General features: G+C 41.2%; 1 protein-coding gene across 7 annotated transcripts in view; it reads left to right on the top strand.

The window, feature by feature from the left end:
- The first annotated feature begins 4,464 nt into the window (after positions 1–4,464).
- Positions 4,465–24,760, top strand: part of LOC130363049 (amelotin-like) — a 67,352-nt gene continuing 47,056 nt past the window's right edge. For 2 of the 7 annotated variants that reach the window (XM_056568391.1, XM_056568358.1), the window contains exons 1-4: positions 21,599–21,719; positions 21,912–21,968; positions 22,062–22,151; positions 22,481–22,537. In XM_056568391.1, the coding sequence (XP_056424366.1) occupies positions 21,657–21,719; positions 21,912–21,968; positions 22,062–22,151; positions 22,481–22,537 (267 nt within the window). In that variant the 5' untranslated portion in view covers positions 21,599–21,656. Of the gene's footprint in view, positions 4,584–12,755; positions 12,825–21,349; positions 21,525–21,598; positions 21,720–21,911; positions 21,969–22,058; positions 22,152–22,480; positions 22,538–24,760 lie in introns of those variants that run through there. The other 5 variants (XM_056568371.1, XM_056568363.1, XM_056568400.1 and 2 more) reach the window with 5 other exon arrangements.

Raw genomic sequence — 24,760 nt, 5'->3', positions numbered from 1 at the left:
ATCGGGCATGGTATTGGGGACATTAAATGAGTCCCCGATACCATGCAAATAGCTAGTATTGGCCCCGATACTGATACCAGTATCGGTATCGGGACATCCCTAGTACCAAGTATTATCGAAATATCTCCATGCATTTGAAGGTTATGCTGGAACATATATTTCCCATAGACTTGTAGGGAACTATAAAGTGTACCTGTCGTTAACAAAAACTTTTTACATACTGCAGAGAATACTGTTATATGTATATTTGTTAAAAAATGTTTTTATATTTTTGTCGCTACAGCTATTTCCTGTTAGTCTCTGTGAGGAGTTCAAAGGACAAGCAGGGCTCTGTGCACTGAGGACAAGCAGGGCTCTGTGCACTGAGGATAAGCAGGGCTCTGTGCAGTGAGGACAAGCAGGGCTCTGTGCAGTTAGGACAAGCAGGGCTCTGTACACTGAGGACAAGCAGAGCTCTGTGCACTGAAGATAAGCAGGGTTCTGTACAGTGAGGACAAGCAGGGCTCTGTGCAGTGAGGACAAGCAGGGCTCTGTGCAGGGAGGACAAGCAGGGCTCTGTACACAGAGGACAAGCAGGGCTCTGTACACTGAGGACAATCGGGCTATGTGCACTGAGGACAAGCAGGGCTCTGTTCAGGGAGGACAAGCAGGGCTCTGTACACTGAGGACAAGCAGAGCTCTGTACACTGAGGACAAGTAGGGCTCAGTACACTGAGGACAAGCAGGGCTCTGTGCCGTGAGGACAAGCAGGGCTCTGTACACTGAGGACAAGCAGGACTCTGTACACTGAGGACAAGCAGGGTTCTGTGTACTGAGGACAAGCAGGGATCTGTGCAGTGAGGACAAGCAGGGATCTGTGCAGTGAGGACAAGCAGGGCTCTGTGCAGTGAGGACAAGCAGGGCTCTGTGCACTAAGGACAAGCAGAGCTCTGTGCACTAAGGAGAAGCAGGGCTCTGTGCACTGAGGACAAGCAGGGTTCTGTACAGTGAGGACAAGCTGGGCTCTGTGCAGTGAGGACAAGCAGGGCTCTGTGCAGGGAGGACAAGCAGGGCTCTGTACACAGAGGACAAGCAGGGCTCTGTACACTGAGGACAATCGGGCTATGTGCACTGAGGACAAGCAGGGCTCTGTTCAGGGAGGACAAGCAGGGCTCTGTACACTGAGGACAAGCAGAGCTCTGTACACTGAGGACAAGCAGAGCTCTGTGCACTGAAGACAAGCAGGGTTCTGTACAGTGAGGACAAGCAGGGCTCTGTGCAGTGAGGACAAGCAGGGCTCTGTGCAGGGAGGACAAGCAGGGCTCTGTACACAGAGGACAAGCAGGGCTCTGTACACTGAGGACAATCGGGCTATGTGCACTGAGGACAAGCAGGGCTCTGTTCAGGGAGGACAAGCAGGGCTCTGTACACTGAGGACAAGCAGAGCTCTGTACACTGAGGACAAGCAGGGCTCTGTGCCGTGAGGACAAGCAGGGCTCTGTACACTGAGGACAAGCAGGACTCTGTACACTGAGGACAAGCAGGGCTCTGTGTACTGAGGACAAGCAGGGATCTGTGCAGTGAGGACAAGCAGGGATCTGTGCAGTGAGGACAAGCAGGGCTCTGTGCAGTGAGGACAAGCAGGGCTCTGTGCACTAAGGACAAGCAGAGCTCTGTGCACTAAGGAGAAGCAGGGCTCTGTGCACTGAGGACAAGCAGGGCTCTGTACACTGAGGACAAGCAGGACTCTGTGCACTGGGGACAAGCAGGGCTCTGTGCTCTGAGGACAAGCAGGGCTCTGTACAGTGAGGACAAGCAGGGCTCTGTGCACTAAGGACAAGCAGGGCTCTGTGCACTAAGGACAAGCAGGGCTCTGTGCACTAAGGACAAGCAGGGCTCTGTGCAGTGAGGACAAGCAGGGCTCTGTGCACTAAGGACAACCAGAGCTCTGTGCACTGAAGACAAGCAGGGTTCTGTACAGTGAGGACAAGCAGGGCTCTGTGCAGTGAGGACAAGAAGGGCTCTGTGCAGGGAGGACAAGCAGGGCTCTGTGCACTAAGGACAAGCAGAGCTCTGTGCACTGAAGACAAGCAGGGTTCTGTACAGTGAGGGCAAGCAGGGCTCTGTGCAGTGAGGACAAGCAGGGCTCTGTGCAGGGAGGACAAGCAGGGCTCTGTACACAGAGGACAAGCAGGGCTCTGTACACTGAGGACAACCGGGCTATGTGCACAGAGGACAAGCAGGGCTCTGTTCAGGGAGGACAAGCAGGGCTCTGTACACTGAGGACAAGCAGAGCTCTGTACACTGAGGACAAGTAGGGCTCAGTACACTGAGGACAAGCAGGGCTCTGTGCCTTGAGGACAAGCAGGGCTCTGTACACTGAGGACAAACAAGAGTCTGTACACTGAGGACAAGCAGGGCTCTGTGTACTGAGGACAAGCAGGGATCTGTGCAGTGAGGACAAGCAGGGATCTGTGCAGTGAGGACAAGCAGGGCTCTGTGCAGTGAGGACAAGCAGGGCTCTGTGCACTAAGGACAAGCAGAGCTCTGTGCACTAAGGAGAAGCAGGGCTCTGTGCACTGAGGACAAGCAGGGCTCTGTACACTGAGGACAAGCAGGACTCTGTACAGTGAGGACAAGCAGGGCTCTGTGCACTAAGGACAAGCAGGGCTCTGTGCACTAAGGACAAGCAGGGCTCTGTGCACTAAGGACAATCAGGGCTCTGTGCAGTGAGGACAAGCAGGGCTCTGTGCACTAAGGACAACCAGAGCTCTGTGCACTGAAGACAAGCAGGGTTCTGTACAGTGAGAACAAGCAGGGCTCTGTGCAGTGAGGACAAGCAGGGCTCTGTGCAGGGAGGACAAGCAGGGCTCTGTGCACTAAGGACAAGCAGAGCTCTGTGCACTGAAGACAAGCAGGGTTCTGTACAGTGAGGGCAAGCAGGGCTCTGTGCAGTGAGGACAAGCAGGGCTCTGTGCAGGGAGGACAAGCAGGGCTCTGTACAAAGAGGACAAGCAGGGCTCTGTACACTGAGGACAACCGGGCTATGTGCACTGAGGACAAGCAGGGCTCTGTTCAGGGAGGACAAGCAGGGCTCTGTACACTGAGGACAAGCAGAGCTCTGTACACTGAGGACAAGTAGGGCTCAGTACACTGAGGACAAGCAGGGCTCTGTGCCTTGAGGACAAGCAGGGCTCTGTACACTGAGGACAAGCAGGACTCTGTACACTGAGGACAAGCAGGGCTCTGTGTACTGAGGACAAGCAGGGATCTGTGCAGTGAGGACAAGCAGGGATCTGTGCAGTGAGGACAAGCAGGGCTCTGTGCAGTGAGGACAAGCAGGGCTCTGTGCACTAAGGACAAGCAGAGCTCTGTGCACTAAGGAGAAGCAGGGCTCTGTGCACTGAGGACAAGCAGGGCTCTGTACACTGAGGACAAGCAGGGCTCTGTACACTGAGGACAAGCAGAGCTCTGTGCAGTGAGGACAAGCAGGGATCTATGCAGTGAGGACAAGCAGGGCTCTGTACACTGAGGACAATCAGGGGTCTGTACACTGAGGAAAAGCAGGGGTCTGTACACTGAGGACAAGGAGGGGTCTGTACACTGAGGACAAGCAGGGGTCTGTACACTGAGGACAAGCAGGGCTCTGTACACTGAGGACAAGCAGGGGTCTGTACACTGAGGACAAGCAGAGGTCTGTACACTGAGGACAAGCAGGGCTCTGTACACTGAGGACAAGCAGGGCTCAAAAAAGGCAAATTCCACATAAAGATAAAACCGCAAGAAAAAACGCAAGAAAAATGCAGGGAAAAACAGTGGCAGTTTTTCAGTTTTTTTTCTTCCGGCATTTTTAAGCAAAATAAATGCAGGGCAAAAACCTCAGTGGAATTCTAGCCTAAAAGAAAGTTATTATTATTTACAGTGTAACATCCACTATTAGGCTACATTCACACTACAGGCTGTCTCCGGCAGTGTGAAGTCCGTTTTTTTAGGATCGAGAAAAGCCACAGAGAAAATAGTGCTTGCACTGCTATTGAATACAATGGGGTCCATCGGGACCCGTTATTTGCTGGTATGCTCCAGCAAAATTACGGCCGGCAAAATGTAAAAATAAAATAAAATGAAGGAGTTTGATGGCTGAATTTGCCGGACCATACCGGCAGTGTGAAAGGGGCCTTAGGTACTACTAATGCCTTTTTAGTGATGAGGTTTGTGTCAGTAGCCCTTAAAAGAATTTAGGAGGCCATTTATGATGGACAAATGGGTCTAAAACAGGGCCACCTTAAATTTTCTACACCCTTTCTATGGTCCATACTTAATAAACTTTGGGGGGATTTATCAAAACCTGTGTAAAGGAAGAGGGCTATGGTTGCCCATAGCAACCAATCAGACACATTTTTCAGAGTCCTTATTAAAAATGAAAGAAGCAATCTGGTTGCTATGGGCAAGTGTAGCACTTTTCCTCTGTACAGGTTTTGATGAATCTTGATGTCTCAGTAAAAATGTTGGACTCCATAGCTGTTTTACAAATGTGGTAGAGAGAGAAACCCACTCACCTATTTCCGGACTGATCACTTGTATCCAGCACAGATCCCACTTCCAAGGTGAGTATACGTCAAGGAATGTATGGGTAATGTTTAATAGCGCCTCAATAAAGGGCAATTTTTTGCACCACTCATCGCACTGAATTTAAAATCTTTTGTTCTTGCCCAAACCTGTTATGACTGACAATGTACGTTATGGTGAATGTACGTTATGGTGCCGTGGTACTTAACGCACCATGACGTACATTTACGCTCCGCCATGACCGTGCTCATGCGCGGCAGGTCCCAGCTGCTATCAGCAGCCAGGGACACGCCGGTAATGGCAGACATCCACAATCGCGTGGATGTTTGCCATTAACCCATCAGATTCCATAATCAATAGCGATCACGGCATCTACACCAGTGTGGTACTTTAAATGGATGATCGGATCGCCTGCAGCGCTGCCGCAGGGGAGCCGATCATCCATAATGGCAGACGGAGGTCCCCTCACCTGCCTCCATCCGTCTCCAGGGATCTCTGCTCTGGTCTGAGATCAATCAGACCAGAGCAGAAGATCACGGATAACACTGATCAGTGCTATGCCCTATGCATTGCACTGAACAGAATTAGCAATCAAATGATTGCAATAAATTGTTCCCTATGGGGACTATTAAAGTGTAAAAAAAAAATGTTTAAAAAAAATGTTTAAAAAAAATGTCAATCCTTCGTTTTTCCCATTTTACCTAGAGTCCTTTTTAAAAATGAAAGAAGCAATCTGGTTGCTATGGGCAGGTGTAGCACTTTTCCTCTGTACAGGTTTTGATAAATCTTTTATCAAAGATTTTACCCTTTTATGTCAGAGTATAAACGTTGGACTCCATAGTTGTTATACAAAATATATTGTTAATTATCCCGTACGGTGAACGGCGTAAATGTAAAAAAATTTAAAATCCAAAAAATTATTCCCAAAACATTTATAAAAAATGAATAAAAAGTAAAACCGAAGCAAAAGTGGTACCAATCAAAACTACAGATCACGGCGCAAAAGATGAGCCCTCATATTACCCTGTATACGAAAAAATGAGAAAGTTATAGGTGGCCAAAATAGGGCAATTTCAAACATACAAATTTTGTTAAAATAGTCTTAGATTTTTTTTAAAGCGGTACAATTATGGGAAAGCATATAACATGGGTATCATTTTAATCGTATTGACCCACAGAATATAGAAAACATGTCATTTTTACCGGAAAGTGTACAGCGTGAAAACAAAACCTTCCATAATTTGCTAAATTGTGGTTTTCTTTTCAATTTTCCTACATAAATAATATTTTTTTGGTTGCGTCGTACATTTTATGGTAAAATAAGTGATGTCATTACAAAGTAAAATTGGTGATGCAAAAAACAAACTCTCATATGGGTCTGTGAATGAAAATATTTTTAGAAGGCAAGGAGGAAAAAACCAATATCCAAAAATAAAATTGGATTGGTCCTCAAAGGGGTACTCCAGTGGAATTTTTTTTTTAAATCAACTGGTGCCAGAAAGTTAAACAGATTTGAAAATTACTTGTATTAAAAAATCTTAATCCTTCCTGTACTTATTAGCTGCTGAATGCTACAGGGGAAATTCACTTAAAGGGGTATCCCCTTTATATATATATATATATATATATATATATATATATATATATATATATATATATATCTCAACTGGCTCCAAAAAGTTAAACAGATTTGTAAATTACTCCTATTAAAAAAAACGTAATCCTTTCAGTATTTATGAGCTGCTGAAGTTGAATTGTTCTTTTCTGTCTTAGTGCTCTCTGATGACACATGTCTCGGGATCTGTCCAGAGTAGAAGCAAATTCCCATAGGAACTGCACAGAGCAGAATAGGCTTGCTATGGGAATTTGCTTCTACTCTGGACAGCTCCCGAGACACGTGTCATCAGAGAGCACTTAGACAGAAAAGAACAACTCAACTTCAGCAGCTGATAATTATTGGAAGGATTAAGATTTTTTAATAGAAGTAATTTACAAATCTGTTTAACTTTCTTGAGCCCGTTGATCTAAAAAAAAAAAGTTTTTCCTGGAATACCCCTTTAAGGACCAGGGTTTTTCCCATTTTTGCACTTTCATTTTTTCCTCCTTACCTTTAAAAAGCATAACTCTTCCAATTTTGCACCTAAAAATCCATATGATGGCTTATTTTTTGCGCCACCAATTCTACTTTGTAATGACATCAGTCATTTTACCCAAAAATCTACAGCAAAACGGAAATAAAACGCCATTTTGTAACTTTTGGGGGCTTCTGCTTCTACACCGTAAATTTTTCGGTAAAAATGACACATTCTCTTTATTCTGTAGGTCCATATGATTAAAAGGATACCCTACTTTTATATGTTTGATTTTGTCGTACTTCTGAAAAAAATCATAACTACATGCAGGAAAATTTACACGTTTAAAATTGTCATCTTCTGATCCCTATAACTTTTAAATTTTTCTGCCTATGGGGCAGTATGAGGGCTCATGTTTTGCACTGTGATCTGAAGTTTTTATCGGTACCATTTTTGTTTTGACCACACTTTTTGATCGCTTTTTATTCATTTTTTCATGATAGAAAAGTGACCAAAAATACGCTATTTTGGACTTTGGAATTTTTTTGCATGTACGCCATTGAGTGTGCGGTTTAATTAACAATATATTTTTATAATTCGGACATTTAAGCACGGAGCGATACCACATATGTTTATTTTTATTTTTATTTACACTGTTTTTTTTTTTTATGGGAAAGAGTTGTGATTCAAACTTTTATTAGGGAAGGGATTAAATGATCTTTATTAATTCTTTTTTTAACTTTTTTTTTTTTTTGGAATGTTATAGCTCCCATAGGGGGCTATAAAACTGCACAAACTGATCTTTTACATTGATCAATGGCTTCTCATAGGAAACCATTTATCAATGATTCTGCCTCTTGACTGCTCATGCCTGGGGCACTGAGCAGTCATTCGGCGATCGGACACCAGGAGGCAAGTTAAGGGACCCTCCTGCTGTGTCACAGCTGTTCGGGATGCCGAGATTTCACCGCGGACAGCCCCCTGAGCTAACCGACAATTATTTACTTTCACTTTAGACGTGGCGTTCAACTTTGAATGCTGCGTCTAAAGGGTTAACAGCACATGGCACCACGATCAGTGCCGCGCGCTATTAGCTATGGGTCCCGGCTGTTGTTAGAGGCTGGGCCCGACCCGATATGGAGCGTGGCCATGCCGTGGCCCCGTGTTATAGAATGGGAGTGGACTCAGTAGTACTATCAAAGTGTGCCAGTGGAGAATGCGGCAGGCACTAGTGTTGGGGTGAGATTGAGGTAACTAGTGCAGGCCATAATGGGAGTGAGTGACTGAGACCACATGTACAGCCCAGAGGACCTACTGCCAGTGCTGTGGAAGTAGAATCTGGGGGAGAAGATTATTTTGGAAAGGCTGCAGTGCATGATGGACACCTGTACCTACAACCCTTCCACAGTTTGCTACTAGTGGCCCTTCTGCTGCCTTTGTGGCGGGGGGGCACATCTTCTGCACTGCTCCAGAGGAGACCCTGTTCCCTGTGGCCACTCCATCTCCATGCTGCAGTGAGCCCTTTAGTATTAAAGCCCATGACCTCCCTGTTCACCTGACCCATAGCCTTACCCAGACAAGCTGGCAGTGCTTCTCCTTCTCCTCTGTTGGTGTTTGCCAGGATAAGCCAAGGGGGCATACCTCAGCACTCTTACCTGTGAGGATTAGTGTCCTTTCTCAAATTGTCTTATAGTTGAGGTAACCGTGTCTGCATAGAGCAGGTTGTCCATGGGCTAGAGCAGTATTCTCTAACCTGTTTCCACTGCTGTTGCAAAACTTCAACTCCCTGAACCCCAGGACCATCATTTATCATTTGTTTTTTTTTTTCAATTTTTTTTTATTTTTTTTTAATTGTGTCCTATTTGTGTTTGTATTTGCTTTATTTGTGTGCAGTTTGTGCTCGCTTTGTCACTTTGTATTTGGATCGGTCAAAGTTGTGTTTAGAGTTGTTACATTTATCATCAGCGTAAAAATTTCTCTAGTATACTCCAATCCGTAGGTGGCATATGATGTGGGAAATGCAATGATGTGTCTTTTTGCCCATTGAGCATTCTTATGAAAATGCACGCAATTTCTTAAATTAGACACATAAACCCAGCCAGAAAAACTGTGCAAATGAAACAAAATATTGCAAAATGTTCACACAATTGACAAATCTCCATCACCATGCTCAATTGCACAAACTTTGAACATGTTGCCTGAACTTTTAATACGAATTTTGTGACGGAATTCTTATTTATCAAAACAGATTAGACTCGTCAGAAGTGTTGAAATTTATATTCAACTTTGGGCATAAAGGAACACTTTCAGACACTTTAATTTAATGTCTCAGACAAGGATTTAAAAAGGCTGTGTGCGGTAAACCTGTTTTCTTACTCATACGTACAGTACTAATTAGAAAATGTCCCAGCCTTCAGTTTCTATTTATGACTTCATCCCAAAGTCTGGAACAGTAAATTCATACCTACACACCACTGAGGAGAATAATAATCATTGGCCTTGAAAAACAGAGCACTTACCATGGACACATGCCTTTTAGATAGTTTTGATATCTGCCTCCTTTTTTAATTTATCCTTAGTAGTTTTTCATGCTAAAATGGAGGAGGATTAGCTTTATTTTGGAGGTAATATATCGGGACCAATCACTAATCCCCATGGTTCATACTGTAGAAAGTAGGAATCGTCCAACTTATGCCTTGAAGTAATGATGACGTGAATTAATAAAATGATGAGCTATGAAAATATTCATGCCATAGACTAAAAAAAAAAGAAAAATACAAATACAGGACACATTATAAACCAGAATCTATATACAAAATCACATGTGAGGCATAAGGCGTTGAGAAAGTGAATATAACAAACATAAGGAGCAATCTCAGGATGCGGGAATCCAATTCAGCAAGTCAGAAGAGGTTATTCAGCCCATCATATCTGAGTGAATGGCATCAATATTTTCCCAGATGGCGTCAGGAGCTACTACTATATTTAAAAAAAGGTTTGGCATAGCCAACCAAATAAACTAAATGGGGAGACAGGAGGTAAGTCACAGCTAGTGGCATCAGCTTCTCTCCATCATCTGTTCTCTGACATCATCTGTTGCTGGAAAGTTGGGAGGTCCAATAGAAATTCAGCTAGTCCCAATGAAATCGAAGCCTGCAGATCAACTTCTCTTACTGGTCCTTATAACAGCTGTCACATGGCAGAGCACCTGGATCATACTAGAGTCCGCTGTAAATTGGACAATTCTTACTAGTCAGGGCAGCTAATGGGACATGTCTAGTTACACAGCAACACAGTTTTTTTGAAGAATTAGGTTACAGCTGACCATAGAAGTCTAAGGGGGGGGGGGGTGTAAGCGTTTTGTGTGAGAGACAAGGAGAATCTCCAGCAGCTTTTGGTGAGTGTTATAAGTCATTCAAGTGCTGAATTCACAGCTTACCCTCCTTAGTATTGCTCTATAATGTCATCCATGCTGCTATTTTTATGGAATGCATAATAGAAGCTAGTCTTTGTTCACTAGCTCAAGGATAACTGAAAACTAGAGTTGGAGTCTGAACAGGGACTAAAACATTATTTATTGAAAATATAAAGGCCAGGAATAGTACTACACCTCATGTACAAGCACTTGACAGCTTATCTGGAAAGTTACCTAAAATTGCAGATTGGCTTTAAATTTATACGAATAGAGTTGATATTTATTGAAAGTAATCCAAAATGTGATGTTTCAGTCTAACTTATTGACTTTTATGAAAATGCCAGACTGTGTAAGGGAGAGGGATATAGTAAAGTATATTACAGATAAATGTGCTGTAGAGGTACATCATTCTAACTCTCTTTTCTTTGCAAAAAACCTTTAGTAAAAATTATCTGTAGAAAAAAAATACTCAAAAAGAAAAACCCCACAATACAACCCACTAACAACTGCACCAAAGCTCTAGCTTCAATGCAAAACTCTTAAATAGGACTTGCTATACAGTATATCAACATAGTGTTTTCTTTATGTTTTTGTGTGGAAAAAAAGCAATAATTTCATCTGTTTTACTGTGTTTTTTTTCTTTTTAAATGCCAGATGTGTAAAAAGGAAAAAAATAAGTCCTTATTGCTTATGTAAACAAAGAATTTGGTCTAAAACAACTGTCTTATGCAATAGAGATTATACTCCTGGTCCATGTAGTCTGCCCTTTATTATTCCTTTTTATCTTTGGATAGATATTAGTTTATCCCAGGGATGTTTAAAGGGAATCTGTCAGCTATTTAGCATGCTCAGCATCAAGGAGGCATTACCAAGCATATTATGTATGACTTCTCCTACTATACGCCCGGACTGATTGATGTAAAGGGCTCAGTGTTAGAAGCTTAGCTCTGCATATCAGTCATGTAGGCCAGGAAGCAGTGGGGAAGGAATTAGGTGCGTATAATGTACCTGGCGACGCCTCCTTGACACTTGAGCGCTGAGTATCATGTAGAACTGACAGAATCCCTTTATAACCATTTACTGTGGATTTACCAACAACATCTGCTGGAAGTATAATATTTTATGCCATTGTTTCTGATGTTCCCCCAAACTAAGCTAAGATTGTGCCTCTTTGTTTTTGTGTTAAGTTTCTTATTAAAAACTTTTAGCTTCTGAACCCTATCTAAAGGGGTACTCCGGTGGAAAACAATTTGTTTTTTAAATCAGCTGGTGCCAGAAAGTTAAACAGATTTGTGAATTACTTCTATTTAAAAATCTTAACCCTACCAGTACTTAGCTGCTGTATGCTCCAGAGGAAGTTCTTTTCTTTTAGAATTTATTTTCTGTCTGACCACAGTGCTCTCTGCTTTCACCTCTGTCCATGCCAGGAACTGTCCAGAGCAGGAGAGGTTGGCTATGGGGATTTTCTCCTGCTCTGGACAGTTCCTGACATGGACAGAGGTGGCAGCAGAGAGCACTGTGGTCAGACAGAAAATAAATTAAAAAAGAAAAGAACTTTCTGGCCCCAGTTGATTAAAAAAAAAAGTTTTCCACCAGAGTACCAAAGCACATATTAAAAAGATTCAACTATGTTACACGATCCTCATCTTCTCTACAGACTATGCTGATTTAGTTTTTTAAAGGGGAACTCTGGTGGAAACAAGTAGAAAACAAATGTTTTCAAATCAACTGGTGCCTGAAAGTTAAATAGATTTGTAAATGAATTCTATTAAAAAATCTTGATCCTTCCAGTAATTATTAACTGCTGTATAAAACAGAGAAATTGGTGAATTTCTTTTCTGTCTGACAATAATGCTCTCTGCTGACACCTCTGTCCATGTCAAGAACTGTCCAGATTAGAATATTATCCCCATAGAAAACCTCTCCTGCTCTGGACAGTTCCTGACACGGACAGAGGTGTCAGCAGAGAGCAGTGTGGTCAGGCTGGAAAGAACGTCACAAATTTTGCTGTATATCTGTAGTATATCTGTAATATACAGCAGCAGATAAGTACTAGAAGGGGTAAGATTTTTAAATAGAAGTGATTTACAAATCTGTTTAACTTACTTGCACCAGCTGATCTGAAAACATTTTTTTTTCCCACCGAAGTTCCCCTTTAAGGCTTTCCTGTGAAGTTTTTACACCTTTTATCTTTGGCTTTCCTGTATGTAAATAATTCTTTCTGTGTAAGGGACAAAGCAATGGACTTAGACTGAATTACATCACATTAATTGTAATTTCCATATGTAGCACCTGATATTTAGGAGAGACAAAGTTGTAGAGTGTCTACTGAGAAAGCTAATGAAATGTTGGGCTAATGTGCAAACCACATGACATCACACTGCAATCTAAGCCCTGGTTGGTCAGTAGTATTCAGAAAAACATATTAACATTCATTTTAAGGGCTCTTACCTTCCCAAATATAAGAGTTTATCTGTTGAAGTTAAAATCGAAACCTCTGGAGACTGACTATAGGAAAAAGACAGGTACGTTGGAAATAATTTCTAGGCTATGTTTAACCCAAAAAGTTATATGTTTTTAGAATTAAAAATGTGTTGTAATATTTGGATTCGATAATCAATAGAGGAGTGGGTGGTGGGCTAATCATAATGTCAGAATTCTAATAATTAAATAAATAACTAAATAAATTCATAAATAAATAGGATGCAAATGTTTTCCAACAGAGGTTTATAGCCATGAAGACAACTTTGGTCCTTTTGCTTTGCATAACAAAATGCAGTTCTGCATATCCAGTAAGTATCACATTTACTTATTTTATATATAGATATATATACACATATATTTATCACATGCAAAACCTGCATCTTTATACTCTGTATGAATGGATCTTCTGCACTGCGTAGTTCAAATGTGTTTTTTCCTGCTGTGTATTTAGATATTGCGATGACCATAGTAAAAGGTATATCATACCACAAAAGGTACTTGCTGAGCGACTGACAAGGGTTGGCTTCAAGAGTGTTTACATAATACTGGCAAGATAAAGCCAAACTAGAGTATTCGGAGAGATCACCTATTGTTTGATCTTGTTATTTACACACATCTAGGGGTTGTGAATACTGGCTGGCAAATGGATCCCTCAGTTACAGTAGCCACTAACATCAGGAAAAGAGGGGAAGACTGGATTAAGACTGCATATCAACTGTACAATAGGAACAGGGACTCATTACAACCTCTTTACAGCACTAAGAAGTATTTGGGTGCTTTATAAATTAGATTTTTTTACAAAAATAATAACAGTTGGCTTTAACTTGTGATAAAACAAGAGATGGATTTATATATTTTAAAACTGTTTTGTACAGCCCATATTTTCATGTCTTTGTTGTTACTTTACTAAATATTTGTATTCTTCTTATAATAACCAATCTGGAGTGTTTACTCTGAAATCTACATTGTGCCATTCTTCTGGTATTCCTCCTAGAAATGTATGAATAAGGCCAAGGCGGGTCACAATTCACATACATCAGCTGCGAAGCATGACGATTCAGGGAGTGTGTCGTGGCCATTTTTGGCTACGTGACCCGTGTCACAGCTAAAGTGGCCATGGAGCCGCAGATTAAATTGCTGGGTGATAGCATTACCCTTGTCAGAAAGGAGAATGTCCCTCAATACCTTGACTCAGCAATGACTGGACAGTGTTAACCTGCGAAGGGCACACTTTGAACTGGTAATTTTCAACTGTTAAATTATTCATAGATTTCAGAGAAAAGTAATAGGAACAACACAATGCAGAGTTCTAAAAAAAAAATGTTCAGAATTGTAAATTCATGTGGAACAAAAATATTTACTAAAACAAACAGTCAATGTAATGTCCGTGTATGTGTTTTTGTATTTTTCTGTTTTGGGGTCTGTTCAGGCACTAAGTTTGTGTCTGAGCAGTTTTCAGTGCTATTCTCCCTGGCTTGGGATGAGTTAATGCTCTTTGCCTATGGCAGCTGGGGTTGTTTTATTTAGGCCCGAGCTCTGCTTGAACTTGGGGTGGTAATTGAGTTCTACTCTGACCATGTCTGGTTTATCTTGCACTTCGCTTTTGTCTGTTTTAGTATTTATCCACGGCTACCTGTCCTGTTTGATATATAGATTTTAGCCTGTCAGGTTTTAGTACATCTATCGGGTTTTAGTATTGTGATGTCCGTCCTGAATTTGCTTTGTGTTGCCTTAGCCCGTATTCACACTGTGCATTTTTAGTCCTGTTTTGACTTTGTTATATCCTGCTATTCCTAGGATAGAATTCTTGAGCCTTGTGCTAATCCATCTATCTAGGAGTGAGTGAGTAGTCTTGTGCCTGTATCCGTGTTTGCTTGTATTTAGTATTTCCATTTCCTTCTAGGCCAGTATCCGGATCACTCGGTGGAGAGTGTCTGCTGGCTAGGAGTCTATTTGGCTTTGGTATTGATGTCCCTCCATGCTTGGAGTGGGGTGTCTAGTGTGTTCCTTGTTCTGAGTCCAGTGTGAACAGTGTTTTATATTTCCTTAACCATTTAGTGTTCTGGCATTCAGTTAACCTGTTCATACCCTACATCTCCTGGTTTTGTCTGCTGTAATCTTATCCCAATATCCAATCTTGCAATCATATCTGCCGTTAATCTTGATTCCAGTTTCTGTACTGTATGTTAGTATGCTTTATCCTGCTTTATTAGTATTTCTTTCCTGCCTGGGTTATCTGTTTGTTGGTTATTGTATTCCTGTTTGTTCCTGGCCTGTTCCGTTTGGTTGTTTGGTTGGTTTTGGTTGTTTGGTTTTGTTGACCTTGACGCCATTGCACTTTAGTGCAGGAAGGGACCCGCTCCAAGTTATCGATCTGTCGTTTAAGGAGGATGGGCAAGTAGGCAGGGAGAGTTGTCTTAGGGACAGCTTAGGGCTGCACTTTCTCCCTGCCCCCCATTCATGACAATCAGGAGTGGTCACAGATTCTCTTTAAGATGCCAGACAATTACGCACAATGAAATATTTACAAAACTCTATATTATAATTATTTAACATTATATATATTCTTCTTTTACTATGAAAAAATTATGTTATGCATGCATATAAAGCTGCATCAGCCTAATATGTATGCATTGTGTGAAAGAACGTAGCATAGCTAATATGCATGCAGAACATAAAAGAGGAGGAGCTCAACATGAATAAGGGCCAACTAGGATTCTGACAATGGCTGTCAAGGCTTTGGCTTACCTGAACTCTCAATAGCTTGTAGATACCCAATGACCAAAAAAGTATTGTTCTACTACTCAAACCTTCAGACTCTATAGACCCGGACTCTTTATTGCACAGTATGCAAAATAGGTCAATCAATGATGTACAGTATGCTACTTTGTGCCTATACAGTGGCATAAATTAGAGACTTTATTTGAATCTTGGAGTAACTACCACAGTAGCAAAAACTGTGGGCTGTTCGGTAAGAAAATATCTTATCTCCCATCCAGAGGATAGGGGATAAGTATCTGATTGTTGAGGGGTCTGAACTCTGGGACCCCCAGTGATTTCCAGAATCGGGCCTCAGAAAGAGCATGTGCTGTAGACCATAGGTCGTAAGACTATGGAACGCTCTGCCAGAGGAAGTTTTCATGGTGAACTTGATGAAAGGGTTCAAAAGGGGCCTGAACATGTTCCTGGTAAGGAATAACATCACAGGTTATGGATACTAGATAGATGGGGACAGAATGTTTATCCAGGGATTTATTCTAATGCTATATTTGGCAAATTCTTTTACCCCCATCCTCATAATGTTTTTTTGCCTTCCTCTGGATCAACACAATAGGGGCATAGGTTGAACTTGATGGGCTCTGGTCTTTTTTTTGAAGGTTATGAATTATGTTAATATAAAACTAATTGCAGTGATTTCCATTGCCTCATAGGTTACATCTTTTTAGTTGGATCTGCTCAATTTCCTTTGTCTTTTCTATCTGGCCCAGATGATCTTGATGAGTAGGTGATCAGAGTAGGTAGGTCCCCACCATTAGATAGTTATGGCACTCCAGTAGGTAAATAGGTTCCTTAAGTAGTTTCCTCAATTACGTAGGTATCTCTGTAGGTAGGTCTTCCTGTAGATAGCTGCCCCTTGTAGATATTTCCCCTGTAAATAGATCCCCTCTAGATAGTTGCACCCTGTAGGTAGATCCCCCCGGAAATAGTTGTCCCCTGTAGGTAGCTGCCCCCTCGCCAAGATTAACCCTTTAAGGGCGTAGCCCATTTTGGCCTTAAGAACAAAGACAATTTTCATTTTTGCATTTTCATTTTACCTCCTCTGTTTTTTTAAGAGCCATAATTATTTTTTTTCACCTACAGACCCATATGAGGGCTTGTTTTTTGCACGACTAATTGTACTCTGTAAAGACATCTTACATTTTTCAGTTTTTCACAGTGCACTTTATGGTAAAAAGATACATTTGGGGACATTAATCAATCTGTCTGAAACCTTAATTGTTTGTTTTTTCTCACAGCAACCAATCACAGCTCAACTTTTATATCTTAATGAGCTCCGGTAAAGTGAAAGTTGAGCTGTGATTGGTTGCTGTGAGAAAAAACAGACAATTAGGGTTTCAGGCAGATTGATAAATCTGGGCCATTATCTTTATTCTGTAGGTCAATGCGATTAATACGATACCCAATTTTTTTCTATACAAAATTGGTATACATAAAATTGTCCTTTTCTGACCCCTATAACTTTTTTATTTTTCCATATACAGGGATGTATAGTGGCTCTTTATTGCACCGTGATCTATAGTTTTTATTGCCTTTCTTGTTTTGATGGGAATTTTTATCACTTTTTCTTAATTTTTTATTTATACATATGGTGTGATTAAAAATCTGTATTTTTGATGTTTGGTATTATTTACGGTTACACCGTTTACCGTTCAGGATCATGAACATTATATTTTAGTTTGAACAATTACGCATGCGGCAATACCAAATATTTAAAAACATTTTTTGTAAAATAGGAAAATGAGGTTGATTTAATTTTTTATCAGCGGAGGAGGTTTTTTACAATTTTTTTAAATTTTTTTAAATTTTTTATTTGATACTTTATAAGTCCTCCTAGAGGACTTTTATATGCAATCGTTAGATTGCATTCACTGTATAATTATATTGTTATGGCAAAGCATTACACAGTGAGATTGGTGATCCACTGATATAAGAAGGCTAGCTAGGCTACATCACTGGATCGGCGATCGGCGGCAGGAGGCACTTAAGGGGACATCCTCTGCCATTTTAGCTCACTGAATCGCTGTAATCACATCGCTAGGGTTTGGTGATCAGCAACTTTATTTGTCACTTTAGACGCTGTGGTCGGCATTGATCACAGCGTCTAATGGGTTAAATGCTGGGCAGTGGCAGTGTCTGGCTATTGATAGTAGCTGACATTCACTGCCCGGAAGTGATCGCTTCTACAGAGAGCTTATCACCCCTCCCCTCCCTTCCCCACGGTACTGCTGGCAAAAAATCTGTCACAACACAGATAGGGCTGGAGCTGCATTCAACAAAATAAAGGAGCAGACTGCTGGGAATCATCAGACACCAGCTACATACTCTCCCAGGCATTTCGCGGGCTGCTTGTCAAATTGCCGCCTCCTGCTGGCTGGAGATGGTAGCGGATGAACCCTTATTTTAATTTGGTCCAGTCCCTACACTCCCAGTGCGGCTCTGGAAGCGGGACATGTGGAGTAAACAAAACGTACAGAGACAGGACAGGGAGGGTGGCAGGTGGTGTTGGCTATGCCATGTGGGAAAATCTAAGTTCCAAGGTGTGCCCTGAGCTAAAAAATAAAAAGGTTGGAAAACAGTGAACTATACCAACAAACCTTTTTTTTTTTTTTTTTGCAAGCTAATAGTTTATTACAACTGCGCTTTTGGATAATCAAAATACTAAAAATGTCAAGACTGCTTCCGTTAAAAGATGCCATCCCTGACGAAAGAAATCAGAATTTCTGAAACACATAGGAGCTTTGTTGGTGTGCATACCGAGGGCTTGCAATGTTGAGACACCACTGGTAGTCCCAGCAGCCCGGAACACTGAACAACACATAAGGAATTCTCATAAGAAAAGCAGCACCCAAGGAGATCCATGTATCTTCAGAGTAACAGTAAGGTATTTTCATTTGATTGAACAGAGGTGCATAATTTTGTACAGAATCAAATCCATTATTAGCGTTGGGTGCGAATATTAGCATTTCGAATTTTTATCGCGAATATCGCGATTTCTTGAATATTGTTAATATAGTCGCTATATATTCGAAATTACGAATATTCACTTTTTTCCACATATTCCTTCTTTTCACTTGTGGGCCAATTAGAATGATGCAAATACACTTATCAGAGGTTATCAACAACATCCCTAGCAACCAATAGTAAAGTTGCCCACCCCCTCACTGTTTTCTTCCTCGAATATGCGAATATTTGCATATGCGAATATAACGAATTCGCAAAATTCGTGAATATAGTACGAATATTCGTCTATATATTCGCGAAATATCGCGAACTTGAATATGGGCAATGCTGCTCATCACTATTCATTATCAGGCTGCCATAATATCATTGTAACATGCCTGGGAACACAGTGGCAGAGATACATTATATTGCAATAATGTTGGGTAATCACAAACCATTTTTGACATTTGCAATTTTCTTTCAACTGAAAAACATCCAGTTTTTCAATTCAAAGGGGACATTGTTGCATTGCAATGCGAAAAGACAAATAACCATCTAGTTTAACCTATAATTCTCCTGTGTTTATACAGAGGTGAATATCCCCATGAGTCAGAAGTCAGAAAAAAATGAGGTCCTGCTGGGAATGTGCTTAATGTAAAGAACAACCTGATTTTGTTACTTTTGTTTGTTTATTAGTTTGACTTATAAGCAATGAAATTACCAAAACTTGATAATGTATGGTAGATTATAATACTAGTCCGCAAGGGGGCACCCAGAGGAATAGAAACAATCTAGCCTTTCACAAATATTATGGCAGAAAAAGCCTGTGAACAATATAATTTCATTTACAATACCTGCATGTGTACAAATGAATAAATAGCTTCCAAGGTATTATAGGTATCTTAGCGGGGTTAATTTTCTATTTAAAGGGTACCTCTCATCAAATAAACTTTTGATATATTTTAGATGAATGAATGTTGAATAACTTTCCAATAGCATGTTAATGAAAAATATGCTTCTTTCTATTGTATTTTTCCCGATCAGTCCTGTCAGCAAGCATTACTGACTCATGCTGGGGTCCTAAACACTCAGAGCTGCCAGCCTGCTTTGTTCACAGCCAAACAGACTGTGAACAAAGCAGGCTGGCAGCTCTGAGTGTTCTCCTTTGTGAACAAAGCAGACTGGCAGCTCGTAGTGTTTAGGACTCCAGCATGAGTCTGAAATGCTTGCTGCCAGGACTGGTAGGGAGACCCCTAGTGGTCATTTCTTCAAAGTGGAAAATTAAATAGAAAGAAGCATATTTTTTTAATAACATGCAATTGTAAAGTTATTCTGCATACATTAATCTATAATATATCAAAAGTTTTTTTGATGATAGGTACCCTTTAACCCCTTGGTGACATCTACCGTTCATGTTATCACAACATCTACAATACATACATGTTATTGCTTGTAGAGGAAGAGAAAAAACAAACAAAAACAAAACAAGAAACAGGGTATGTACAGGGTTGTATTCAAATGTACAGTATCCTGCACATATTTCATGCTGCAGGTTTGAAGCTGAAGATTTTAATATAAACTAAATAATTGAATGCAGCTTCGAATTTTCAGCATGAAATATACACAGGATACTGTATGTGTTGATACACCCTAAAGGGGGTTCCTCTCCCATGAAGCAATGGCACATCTCTTGGACATGTTATCACTTTGAGATCAGTGGGGGTCAGGCTTTTGGTAACTACTCTAATTGTGATAATAAAGGGGCCACACAGCACACTTGTTGTACACTATTTATTGCAGTTAGTTCCCTAATTGGGTGAAGCATTGAACTGAACTTATTGGTCGCCTGCACCCTGACAAGTGGGATGATCAACTTTTCAGCTTGGTCCTGGCTTCTCTATGTTTTCAAATCTCAGTTTGAAAGCAGAGAAAACAGAGAAGCAGTAGGGGACTGGAAGGAGCTTTAATTGAACCTGCAGGGGTCAGGAGTAGGTAAGTATGACTTTTCTTTTTTACCCCAGCAACATACAGTCATGGCCGCAAATGTTGGCACCCCATGTATGTCTCACAGAAAAGGATTGCAGTAGCACATGTTTTGCTATACACGCGTTTATGTCCTTTGTGTGTATTGGAACTAAACCAAAAAAGGGAAGAAAAAAAAGCAAATTGGACATAATGTCACACCAAACTCCAAAAATGGTCTGGACAAAATTATTGGCACTCTCAACTTAATATTTGGTTGCACACCCTTTGGAAAAAATAACTGAAATCAGTCACTTCCTATAACCATCAATAAGCTTCTTACACCTCTCAGCCGGAATGTTGGAGGGCGCCTTTTCCCAACAGCAATTTTAAGATCTCTCCAAAGGTGTTCAATGGGATTTAGATCTGGACTCATTGCTGCCACTTCAGAACTCTCCAGCGCTTTGTTGCCATCCATTTCTGGGTGCTTTTTGACGTATATTCTGACACTGCAAAAAACAAGCCCTCATACTAGTCTGTGGATGAAAATATAAAAGAGTTATGATTTTTAGAAGACGAGGAGGAAAAAACGAAAATGCAAAAATAAAATTCCTTAAGGTCAAAATGGGCTTGGGGTTAAAAGAGCATCACATGCTTGAAACAATCTTATTTATCCACAATTTTGAAAGGGTGCCAATAATTTTGTCCAGACCATTTTTGGAGTTTTTGTGAAATTATGTCCAATTTGCCTTTTTTCCTTCCTTTTTTGGTTTAGTTCCAATACACACGAAGGGAATATACATGTGTATAGCACAACATGTGTTACTGGAAACCTTTTCTGTGAGAAATACTTCATTTTCTTTAAAAATTTCAGGGGTGCCAACATTTACGGCCATGACTGTATAAAAAAATTTTTTAAATGAGGTTTTTCACCTAGTGATCATTTCAAGAAATGTACTTTTCCTGTCATGTTAATATTATACAGATATCAAAAAGAGAGGCAGTTGTCTGAAATTAGAAAATGTGGCTTAAAGGAAACCTGTCATCAGTGTCACCCACATTAACCAGTCGGTACGGACAGTTAGTGCAGGTGACAATGATGACAACTATACTTACCTGATCCTATTCTGTGCTCCCGTTCTCCCGTCAGAAAGCTTCACCTATGGGGCAAGTCGGCCCAGGACCAGAAGCTACAACGGAAGATAACAGGAGAATGGGGGCATGGGACAGAATCAGGTAAGTATGGTTGTTGTTGGTGTCACCTGCACTACCTGTCTGTACTGATGTTAGTGCAGGCGTCACTGATGACTGATATCCTTAAAAAGGTTAGTCCCATTTAGGAAAATGTATTCCCTATCCAAAGGATATGGGATAAGTTTCTGATCGCAGGGGGTTCGACCGGGGGTCGACATGTCCCCTCCATTTATCTCTATGGGAAAGCTGGAGACACATGCTCCATGAGCGAGGAGAGCTGGAGCGCCATAGAAATGATCACAAGGGGTCCCAGTGGGCGGACACCTGTGATTAGACACTTATACTCTATCCAAAGGATAGGGGATAGGTTTTCCTAACCCTAATTATTCTTTATTGTTTAGTATCTATAGAATAAAGAAATTCTGCATTCTACCCAGTTAAATGATTTTCAATTTTGATTTATTTTATAATAATACAATGAATGATTTACATGCAGTATAATTCAATTACTCTCTCAGCTATGGCAGATAATGCAACTGTACAATACCATTGGGAGGATTTCACAGCAGTCTCAGGTAAAATGCATCATATTATATGGATATAGCATTGATTTCCTCACTCCAGCAATATTCTTCATATACTACAGTATGTATTTTATTTTTAAGCAGGTTAATCCCGGCTTTGTGATGCCACCAGCCCAAGTCTTACAGAACCAGATTTCACAGATTTTACCAATGCAACAATTACATCCATATCAGGTAAATATAGGAACTAGTCAGTAAACAGAAGCTCATATAAAAGCACTGTGTAGTCCAGATGGGAACCAACTTCATGTCAAGTTTAGTGTATAAGAAAATAGGGATATTGTCTGTAACATCTAGACAGATTATATATGAAGTTCAGGCCTATTAATGGCATTAGATCTATTGAAAACAGTTAAAGGGGATGTCTGCTTTAGCTGCTCACTGGGTGTCCTGCTGATAGATATACAGTATTGTATATATTAGCGTGAACTGAATGTACTCATGCGCAATACTTGTGAAAGATTACTATACATGAAATTAAACTGTATCCTTCTTTGTTACAGATTTTATCTCAATATCTTCTTGCTAATCTCATGCAGCCAGGACCTGCTCCACCACAGGTAATCTGAAGAAAGAGAAACCATTACATTCCATACCTTATTGTACCTTCTCAATATTACGAACACAAATTGGTTCTTTCAAAGTTTATTTGATTTCTTAAGCAATGCAGGGACATGGGGCATGGGGTGTTATATAGAGTGAACAGAGTCTGTTCCTTGGTGGTATATATTCTTAGTATTCAGAGTAATCACTTTTGCCTGATATTACATTTTGAAAATAGACTTGAAATAGTTAAAGCTTCAACTTGGACTATTCATCATTCTATAATAATGACCATTTGCTAAAGGACACAAAAGGAAGGAAACAGTTTGTTATAGAGGAAAGAGTAATCCAAAGCACACTACAAAATATTGAGTGTGTCTAATAAAGGACACATTGATAAAAGCATGTGTCCTATAGGATAGAATGGTATAGCAGGAGCTGTCAGCTCCCTTCACTATTCACGCATAGGCACTTCAGGCCTGACCTATGAGCTGCTGAGATGGGATATAATGATATAATGTCATTGCACGTGCCCAAGTATCCCTTCAAGGCTGCAGGCCTTAAATAAGACACACAGCAACTTCATTCATTGTTTGAACCAATACTAGGGGAAGATTATTTTTTCCTGTGTGACTACAATTGGTTATTATTAGTACAGGGGCACAGGGGGCATTATTAATAGGGGCACAGAAGGTTAATATTACCATTACTATATTACACAGGGGGCACTATTCGTATATCAGTCATGGGGGGAACTATGACTATTGTGAGCACACTTACTGTATGAGGCATTATTATTGTATGATTGCACAATGGGGGCATTACGCAGGCCATTAATAATGAGTGGGGTACTGTCTGAGCATTATTTATAATTGGGATCACAGTAGAGGCATTATTAGTGAGAAGGGGCACAGTTGGACCACTAGTGAGGATTTTATTACTATATGGTACACTAATGGGAGTCCGATTGAGAAGAAAAGGGTAATAGAATGACTACTGATCAGAGAAGATGTCATCTGTGAGTCACTGAATGTAGTTGTGTGGTAGGCACTGGTGTGAGGTCTGCTGGCGGTGGTTGCGAGTAAAAATTTGACACAGTTGACGCCAGGGTAGTGTTGACCTCCACACTCCAAGAGAAGTAGCTTCCAGGGCCAAGTGCTGAGACAATAACAACCACAGATGCAGGATTATGGAAACTACTCAATTTTACTCAGGAACTTGCAAAATAGACAGGAACAGTTCAGCATTCAGTGCAAACGTCGCTGGAGTATCCTTCAGGGATCACAGTTGCTTCTAAACACTATAGGCAGGGGCGTACCTAGAGCATTTGGCACCCGGGGCGGACCCTTTGTTTGGCACCCTCCCCCCACACACACGCACCCCCCCCTTAATTACACCCCCTCCCTCCCCTCCCCCCGGGGGCGGACTGACAACACTCGGGGGCCCCCGGACCAAAAAAAAGGCAAGGGCCCCTGCTAGGCTCTGCAGCTCGTCAATCTTCTGCCGCGCTCCTGTTCCACCCAAATCCCACACACAATAAACTAAAATGTATATATGTAAGAAACACTTTAACGTAGGTAAATTTCCATGACCAATAATACTGGTATATAAGGAGTAAATATATACCACCACACAATAACTGGATAATACCGCCATACTGTACTGAATAAAACCACTATATACAGACCACTATACTATAAAGAATCTGTATACAATATAAGTGATTATATACAGGACCATGTAGCAGTAGATATCAGCTGTACACAGGATGTATATACCATATAAGTGATTACAGTTACATTTTGGGACTCACAATTACGTCTTTTCTGATCAGCGGCGTCCTCTTTCCTTTTCTTCTCCGTCCGGATAAGACCACCATGTGGATCTCTTAACATCTGCAGGACAAACATTTCAGACTCTGCATATATTCAGTGCCCTCCTCCACACAATCTTTCTATAGGCCCACAAACTGTAATAATGCCCTCCTTGGTGTCCTGCACAGTAAAAGGGCAGGTAGGTAGGTAGCCCGGTAACCCCCTCTTTCCCATAGGTATATGCAGAGTTACACCCCCCTCTCTTTCCCATAGGTATATGCAGAGCTACGCTACACCCCCCCTCTTTCCCATAGGTATATGCAGAGTTACACCCCCCCCCCTTTCCCATAGGTCTACACAGAGCTAAACCCCCCACCCCCTCTTACCCATAGGTATATGCAGAGCTACACCCCCCCCCCTCTTTCC

This window comes from Hyla sarda, chromosome 1 (assembly GCF_029499605.1).
Source record: "Hyla sarda isolate aHylSar1 chromosome 1, aHylSar1.hap1, whole genome shotgun sequence".
NCBI classification, from domain to species: Eukaryota; Metazoa; Chordata; class Amphibia; order Anura; family Hylidae; genus Hyla; species Hyla sarda.
This window is presented reverse-complemented; position numbering and strand designations above follow the sequence as displayed.